Source organism: Frankliniella occidentalis, unplaced genomic scaffold, assembly GCF_000697945.3.
Source record: "Frankliniella occidentalis isolate FOCC.00 unplaced genomic scaffold, Focc_3.1 Scaffold43, whole genome shotgun sequence".
Taxonomy (NCBI): Eukaryota; Metazoa; Arthropoda; class Insecta; order Thysanoptera; family Thripidae; genus Frankliniella; species Frankliniella occidentalis.
This window is the reverse complement of record NW_026267173.1, coordinates 360,941-370,046: the sequence shown is the minus strand read 5'-3', so window position 1 is coordinate 370,046 and position 9,106 is coordinate 360,941. Positions and strand designations below refer to the sequence as shown.

At 55.1% G+C, this 9,106-nt stretch overlaps 2 protein-coding genes across 2 annotated transcripts in view; one reads left to right on the top strand and one right to left on the bottom strand.

Annotated features, from left to right (window-relative positions):
- The window catches only part of LOC113217356 (probable G-protein coupled receptor CG31760), a 65,720-nt gene that overhangs the window by 35,567 nt on the left and 21,047 nt on the right, over nt 1-9,106 (top strand). The window lies entirely within an intron of this gene.
- The window catches only part of LOC113217338 (uncharacterized), an 18,465-nt gene continuing 15,300 nt past the window's right edge, over nt 5,942-9,106 (bottom strand). The window contains exon 2 of the mRNA XM_026437188.2: nt 5,942-7,310. Within this exon, the coding sequence (XP_026292973.2) occupies nt 6,100-7,299 (1,200 nt within the window). The 5' untranslated portion in view covers nt 7,300-7,310 and the 3' untranslated portion in view covers nt 5,942-6,099. The remainder of the gene's footprint in view (nt 7,311-9,106) is intronic.

Genomic DNA, 9,106 nt, shown 5'->3' with positions numbered 1-9,106 from the left:
GGGGGAGGGAGGGGGCGACGAGGAGAAGAACGACAGGCCAAGGATGGCGGTCACACGTCTGATGGCTCATCGAGTAGCGTGAACCAGGACCACAATAAATAAAGCAGGACCTGATTCGTGGGCAAGGGGTAAATAACTAGCCAAAATATCGGCGATGAAAACTACATTGCCAAAATGTGGCGATGAACCTTCATTGCCGACAGTGCGGCAAAGTTCGGATTGCCATTGAGTAGGAGGGAGACTTTAGAAAACAATTTTCGCTCATTGCCTTTGGAATGGCAATGACTGCATTGCCGCTGGAAAGGTATTACTTTTGTCCCATTGTGATTCAAGGACGGAGGTAAGGAAAAACACGTATGGCGTCTTTGAATCGGCGTTTTGGTCCTTGAACTTCAATGAACTGTTTTCACCGTGCATGAGCGAGCAAGATTCAGTTTGGATTTCACTTATCTTAGAATGACGTCATATCAGACCACCACCTGTGCACACTCATTCTTCTAGCTTTGATAACTATCAACGTATTTGTGCAATGATAAGGTATACACTATTTTCTTATTAATTATCTACATTTTTGTTGATATCTTGTTTGGTTAGCACATTTGTTCCTTATCATTGCCCAAATACGCTGATAGTTACAAACAAAATTAACGAAATTATCCACAAGGAAGGAGTTTGGATGGTTCGGTGTCACGTCGAACGCGAGCAAAATAGACCTCTCAACACGGATTTACGTAGTTGGTTTTGTTATCAAATGACCTCATCATCCCCTCACTAACTTTCTCACCTTGCGCAACTACCTCGGGCCCATCGCAAAACAACGAGTCCTCCCCGCCCCCATGTGAAATGACGGGGCAATTTTTCGGATACAACCAGAGGTTACAAACGTTCCACGAAAGGTCCGGCCGCGCGGAAAAGCGCACACCTGTGTGAGCTTCTGGTGCTGAGCGCCACACCTGCAAGTCTATTATAGGCTGAGTGGGTCTCATCCTATCTTTCCCTAGCTTAGGCAACTCTGTCAATTAAAATGTTTAAATTGGCTACTTTATATAAAGTGAACATAGCATGTATACTTTAATTATAATGTATGCATGTCAAAGTACGCTTTCATAAATGAATACATACCCATGTACTCTGTGTAAAGACTGCACTTACTGAAGTTAGTATACTGCCATTTTTACGCATTTCTAAAAGCGTAAACGCCATGTGGCATTGATAACAGAATACATATGCCATGTACAGTTTATTTTAAGTATACAATGTATTCACATTGCACAATTTAAAATATATGAGCCCACAGGGCTAAAGAAGTCCCCCCGACCATGCCAGAAAGCCCCGACAGAGTGCAGCGGTGGCGTGACGGCGCGCGGTCTGCCTGGTAGAGAGTAAAAAGTCTTTCACACTTTGTTGCATGTAGTAAAGAAAGAAGACCACGAAGATGTGCCGCGGGTATAAATGTAATCTTTGTATAACACGGCCGTAAAGCTTTTGTGTCTCTTCCTCTTGAGGGAAACTCCACGATCACGCGCGCCCGCCCCACCACGAAAGACCTCCTGGCGCCCCAGCCACTTGGCTGTTCTTATTCATGGTCCCATTGGTGCTCTGCAGGTGTTTGTTTTGCATTACACGATTTCGCCGGAGAAACACCACCACCTGTGGATGGTTCGGTGACCCGGCAACGCCCAACGCCCCCGTCGCCGTCTCACGCAACACGACCGCCGGCAAAGCGCCGACGGGGAAAGACGACGTCACACCGAGGGGTTCAAACTTGCAAGAGAAAGGGGGCGCCGGGAAGGAGGGGCGTAGCCGTAGCAAAAAGTAGCAGCAACATTTCAAAGGGTAATTTTAACCGAAGTCTCTCGACCGTTCCTTGCTGTGCTGCGGCCAGAGTGCAAAGTCTGTTTGGTTAGGAGCGCAAACTTTTCGTCGGTGCCGAGTGCTTCGTGGTAGGGGTGAGGGGTGGTTCGGGAGGTGAAAGTGATGGTGGTTGGTAGCCCCGGTGCTGGTGGTGTCGCACCCAGTGGCGAGTGGCGCTGTGGGGATGGGTCGTACCGAAATAGCCGGTCCCAGGACCCCTCCGGACTTGACTGGGCTGCTGACCCAAGATGGGGGCCAGGCCGCGCTACGCTCGTCCACTCACTCACTACCTCCCACCCTCACGACAGTGACCCGCACGCGACTCCGAACGAGGCGACTGGGACCTGTGCGCTGCAGGGCGTGGCGTTGCGTAGCACAAGATACTGTTTGCAGTACATAAGTTTTTGGTAGGAGAGGACACCCACCACCACCACGCAGGGCTTGTTGGAGCGCGCGCGTCTGCACCCCTCTCCTCCATACTCCTTTGTTCGCTCCCTCTGAGGTGCGCCCGCCACCCGATGGCTTTCATTTCCATGATTAATTAATTCCGTATATTTGCATCTCACCGCAATTACTTGGCGAGCAGCGCAAAGAAAGAGCGCCTCCCTTTGTCCACCCGCAGTGTGGCGGGCCACACCGACCGGCGTCACCGGCCGAGGTGTCTCCTACGGCAACCCAGGTGTATTTTCTTATATATTTATATTTTTAATTGTCACATTTAAATAAATTTCTATTTTATTGAATTTGAATTAAAGTCCGACCCACTGGAAACGCAAGTGTGTGAATGTCGCACACTTGCAGGTGTGTGAATGTTTATTCGTAGACTAAGGGGGGTTAACGTGTGAATTTTCTAGGAAAAATTCACACGTTTACCCCCGTAAGTGTACGAATGGGTGTTTACACACCTGCAAGTGTGCGACATTCACACACTTGGGTTTCCAGTGGTCCAGTTGGCAGCCATGACCATAGGTGGATGTAGTATTTTCTTATATATTTATATTTTTTGGTGACAAATTCGAAGTCCGACCGTCAACCCGGTGTCGCAACCGCTCCACACCCGTAAAGCCCCGCGTGCGCGCGTGAGACAAAGGTACCGTGCCAAACGACGAGACGCCAGCGCGAAGTAACGCGCGCCGCGAACTTTCCACAAGGTTTTCATCAAACGCAGCCGTCGCGGAACGGGTGAGTCATTAATTACGTGTGCAATAGCCGCGTTACCCTTTTCCACGTGGTGTGCGGCGAAAACGGTCAGGTCAGAAACAAAGCGATTGTGAGAAAAAGGGCAGGTATGTTGGCAGGTGTAACGCGGTACGTAAAGCAGACTGCAGAAATACGATCTTGGGTCTGGTGAGGGTGAGGGCGCCCTGCCCTGCTGCCCTTTTCAAGAACGAAAATTATTAATTTCATACTCAGATTGCACAAAAAAAAAGTGCGAAAACAATTTTCAAACCAGTAAGAAAAAACCGTCTTTTATAGAATCAAGTAACACATAAATTTCAAAGCGGCAGCAACTTCTTCATATATATTCCCTCTTTCCTTCGGCCCCGTTTGTCTCCCTCACACACACAAAGGTAGTCAAGTCAAGGCGACGCGGGGGCCCGCAAAGGTGAGCTGGCGTCTGGCGGAGTGGAGAGCGCGGAGCGTGGGAGAGTCGAGGAGAGGCGCTCTAAACAACCACACGTCTGAGGGCGGCGAAAGGCTTTAACATTTTACCCGCAGCGTGATTTACTCGAGTCTCGCTCACCGTCGCGTCTGGCAAGGCGACGCCGCCGAGAGGGGCTGCAGCACGCACCGTATATAAATTGAATTCCACCGGCGGCAGGAGGGCGGACTCGCACCCGCTCACTCGCTCTCGCCTTTGCTCGCTCGTCGCTCGCTCGTACCCTTCTCGCTCCGCCAAGGTTTACTTATTCTCGCTCGCTCACCTAGAACGTATCCTCCGCCCCTCTCGGTCGCCTTCGTCCGCGTTTCAATTCCCCCACACCCATCGCGCTCGCTCGCTCCCAGCCCGCGTTGCTCGCTCCCAGCCCGCCTTGCTCCGGGGCCCCTTTGCTCACCCGTCGATCCCGTTCCTCCCGTGTACCCGCCCGGGGGCCCCCCGCGGGGTGAGCCGAGGCGCCACGGCTGGCGTCGGGGAGCGCGCCGCGGTGTGGCTTGGCTGGCGCCGCCGCCCCACCGCCACTCCCTCTAAGGCGAGGCGGGGCGGGGCGTGGCGGGGCGTGGCGGGGCAGGGCGACCTGCGAAAAGACATCCACAAACCCTCCTCGGGCGGGTGGGCCCCTCCCCCCCCCACTCTTCTTCTCTCTGTGCCATGTTGTCACAGTGGTCAGGATGAGGGCCATAGCCTCGCAGGTGTGCGTGTGTGTGTGTTTACTCTGCGCCTTTGAGGGGTGCGCGTTTGGAGGGCAAAGGGTGTTGTGAGTGTGCGTGCTCAAAGTCTGCTTTTCTCTCTCTCTCACTCACACACACACGACTGCCTCCACAAGCGGCGCGGCGCCGGCGGGAAGCGCCCGGCGGGTAGGCCAACCCGCAACGGCGGGAAACACTGCCGTGGTGCCTACCCGGTCATCCGCAGGCGCTAAAGAACCATACCCGAGCCCGAGCTTTCTACAAGCCGACATGTGCTCGCTCGCTCGCTCTCTCTCTCTCTCTCTCTCTCTCTCTCTCCTTCACACACACACACACACACACACGTTGAAATTCATGTGCGTGTCAAGCGTGGTACTGATGAGGGAAGAACATCAATCCAGCGTCCAGCTAGTCCAGCCGCTCAGCAGTTCAGCCTTCGCCCATTTCGCACAGCGTGACCGCGTGGCCTCTCGGCGACTCGACCGTTCTGTCGCTCAGCGCCTCGGCCGCTCAGCACACCAGTCGCCCTCAGCACATCAGTCGCTGAGCGCCTCGGCCGTCATCGGCGCGGATAGGCAGCGCGAGATTGGGCGGCGCGGCGCAACACGACCCTTCGGTAATCCCCGGCCAGCCTTTGCATTATTTATCATCCCCGGCTCGGCTCCGCTCGGCTGCGCGTCTCATATTTCATCTCCTTTCCTTCCGCACCTTGGCCGCGCTGCGAGCCCGCCGTGCTGAGCTGGCTGCGCTGAGCGGCCGTGCGGCCGGCCCGACCCGACCTCGGCCTTGTCGGGGCGCGCGTCCCGTCCGGAGGAATGGTATTGCGGATTAGCGTTCCCGGCACGGCTGTGCGCTTAATATGCTGCTGCGCGTGGTGCGGGCGGGAAGGGCAGCGGGCCAGCAGAGGCCGTGGCGGAGCAGGAGGCCGGTGGTGGTGGGGCAAGAGGCCACGAGACAGCACCACACGCGTGCGCTAGATGGTAACGCATCGTCTAATTAAAACGATCCGCAAACAAAGTTAGCAGCAAGTTGTTTTGTTTTTTTGTTGTGCAGATATGGCAGAAGCGTTAAGCTGCATGCCCTGCTCGGCCTGCTCGCACGACCCCGGCCCCGATGCTGTGAACCTGCTAGCGGAGGGGGGTGGGGGGTTATATCCTGGCTGATCGTTCAGACCCCCCCCCCCCCCTCCTGCCCAACTCTGATCACACATCGAGGCGAAGCAGAGGGCTTCTAACTTGCGGAGCAGTGTTGCAAGAATCACAAGTGGGTCGGCGGATAGGGTTGACCTCCAGCGGTGGAGAGTTTCGTGCCGTCTCGCTCACGCCCCCCACACTACACTACGCCCCCGCACCGTCGACCCTCTCCCACCATATCCCTCCCGCCCACGTCTCACCCAGAAAGCCATCGCGGCCACGGCGCTGCACTGCACCCTATAAACTGCTCGCCATCCTACCGTTTACATGTGTAGGGGACCCATGGCATATTTATACCCCGGGGGTAAAAGCATCATATCATTGACCGTGTATGAGTTGTTGTGGTCCAGTCTGAACCATCTGAGTTGGTCAAATGATATTTGTACCTCGCCCCCTCAAGAGCGCACAGCGTGTGCACCAATCGTAAGGGAGTTTCGAGGGTGTCCCACGCTACGCTTGACAATCAGCAACTCGTCTTGGGCTAAAATCAAACGATTTGTAAAACGGCAACGCAGGAGAAAGAGGTAAAAAGGGTTTACTCACAATGGGGCATGAGTCATAGTTTAATTTACTGTGCTGCACAGAGTAAAACAAAATACACAAAATAAAAATGGCATCATAAGAAAAGCTAAGAACAGCTCAAACAGGACAGGCAGCGGGCGCACGGTAAGTTAATTGATGAACCGCCTCACGCTCTCGGGTCCTAAATGAAGTGGCTCCGCAGCTCCTCAGCCGTGTTGGGACCCACGTCTAGCTGAAGATCTTTCGTCTCCGTGCGCACCTCCAGTTTGCGCAGAGCGGGCAGCCCAGGCAGCGCGCGGAGCAGCTCCTGCAGCTGCGGCAACGAACCGTCAGGGTTCCCGTAGTCCGTGACACTCAACCTCTCTAGGCGAGACTTGCCGGATGAGGCCAAGGCCGTGATCAGTTGGACGTCACAGCCATCATGGGAAGTGTAATACAAAACAACCTTAGTGAGCTGGTGGGCGGAGCGTAGTAGCTCGGTGGCATCTTCTGGAGCGGTAACCGACCCAGCAGCGTGCCATACGGTGAGATCGAGGCTCCTCAGCGACGGGCACGCCGCCACGGCGTGCATCCCGTCGAACGTGTCGCAGGCCATATACTCGAGGCGGGGCATCTGGCCGAGTGCACACATCGCCGAGGGCGTACGCAAGGTGAGGCTGTGGTATATAGAAACCGATTCCAAGGTGGCAGCGTTCCTAGTCAGCATCAAGTCACAGAGGTCCGTTAACCCTGGGGACATGGGGACGCATTCGAAGTACGTCAATGATGGTGCGATGGCAAGTTGCGGCGCGGGGATGCTGATGTCAACGGGAAAGCGGGATTCAGGGATCCTGTTCACGATTGAGACTTGAGCTAGATCAGGCGTAGACATCAGGGTCCCAAACAGCTCCGACGCTATGGGAGCCGTCAGGAGAGCCGCTTCATGTTGGGAGAAGCGCACATATACGCCTCTCAGCTGTCCGAGCCCGCTCTGGTGCCGGATGAGCTGGGCGGCTTGTGCGACATAGCTATCGTCCTCATCGTCGCCTAACACAACAACCAAGCATGTCACGGGACACGCGGTCTCCAACACCAGCCGGCGCAGGGCCTCGGGGAGAGGAAGATTAACGTGCATCTCGTACAGACGCGGCGCTAGGCGTAGTGCCGCGCAAAACCAAGGGTCGCTATCCACGCACTCTCTGTGTCGCCATACGTCCGGGTGCAGCGCGAGGGTACCCAGCCTCCGACACACAAGGCGGCAACGCAAGAGGCTCGGTACGTCCATGTACATCATCACAGACAGCAGCACGTCTTCCGGAAGCCGGTCCAGTAGTAAGTCGTCCGGCAGGTCATTTGGCAGGTCATCTAGTGCCCGTTGCAAGTCGTCTGGCAGCTGATCCATTGCTACTACCCCTGTAAAAAAAGAGAAACGTTAACTATTCGTGATAACTCCTAAATGAATCCATGGTTCCTCGGAAATGGCTGGTATAACCGACCCTTGACCAGTTTGTTTAAAAACACGCGATCGGAGGCGGTTAGGGCTCGTCACTGCTAGCCTCCCAGGGATGGTGCGAGCGGGAGGCGTAGAGATGCCGCGCAGTCCGCGCCCAGCAGCCGAGCCATTTTTCCTCATCCGGCCCAACTTCAGTCCCCGCGGGGGCCTCCTCCCAGCTCCACCCACACCTCCTCTAGCTCTGGCGCACGCCGACCGGAAGTCGGCTATACAGGAAGCGGATGTCAGGCCGACTGAGGGTGACGACGCTCCACCTCGGCTCCCCCCCCCCCCCCCCCCGGGCCGACACGAAACACTCTTAACGGGGGTTCAATGAGAGGGACTAAAAGAGGCCTGGATCAGGCAGGCTAAATGGCTTGTCAACGGGAGAAAACGCTTCAGCCCACAACTCAGCACAACTTCCGCACAGGACGCAGTGAACTAAATACACGCGCGACGACACTGAAAAGTCGCGAGAACAAACAAAATTAGGTGCAAATCTGCACACTAAAATCTTATGAACTTTTTTTTTCATTGTTACTGAGTTCTGTAAACATGCTCGGCTTACGCATTTTTCAATACACCAGTATGCACAAATTTCTTCATACTGGCGCATTAAAAAATGCGTAAGCCGAGCATGTTTACATAACTCAGTAACTATGAAAAAAAATGTTCATAAGCTTTTAGTGTGTGAATAAAATAAAAACTGCATGCACACTGCGTGCACAAAAAGAGAACATTTAGTGCGTGATGCGTTGGGGACTCGAGTTGCAGGGCATATGTTCCCGACCTGCTCCACCCCGCGTTGTGCGAGGTTGCTCCCGACAGTCCGGAAATTGCCTCCAGCCCCCCTCATCAGCAGCCCAGCCGCTCATCGCAGTGACATTCCGCCCGGCACACACACCGTTTGCGAAACTGACTCGTTTGCCCCGACTGCCCGTTGCGTTGCCGCAGACGTTTGCCAAAAGAGCAACATTTTGTCAGCATTCAGAAAAAATGAAAAGTTGTTGCAACCAGCGTATGGTTCCTGCACGGACAACCATATAAAATATGGTTAAGGCAACGATAGCACGGGTGTAGCAACCAAGAATGCAGTTTACACCACTAGCGGATCGTTGTCTTAATATTTTATGGTCATCCCTGAAAGACCATGAGATGGTTCCTACAACTTTTCATTGTTCTAGGTGAGGATAACCAAAACAGAATTTAGTCTTCCTTCGGGCAGAAACCACACGAGTACTACGTTAACGTGGCATCGAAAGCAAGCGGAAAGAGGGCTAAAAGGAGCGGGGTTTGGGTTGGGGTAGCGGGGTGAAAACGTGTTATCGACGTGACTGTGACACGGGAGAGGGGTGGCTCTGGGCAAGGACCCGCCGGTACCGGCGATATCATGATCCCGGGGACTTTCCAAGAACACCAAACTTGCACCCCCACCAACCACCACACTACTTCCCCTCCTCCCCTCGTCGTGGCACCCAGCGGCTCCCTCCCTTGCATCCGGTAGGAATTTGCCATTCTATCACCTTCCGTAGGGCTGCCCCAGACTTTTCACTTTAACATCCCGCCCGCCCGGCCCCCCGGCCTCAGCCCCGGCCTCAGCCCCGGCCTCAGCCCCGGCCTCAGCCCCGGCCTCAGCCCCGGCCTCAGCCCCGGCCTCAGCCTCGGCCTCAGCCCCGGCCTCAGCCCCGGCCTCAGCCCCGGCCTCAGCCCCGGCCTC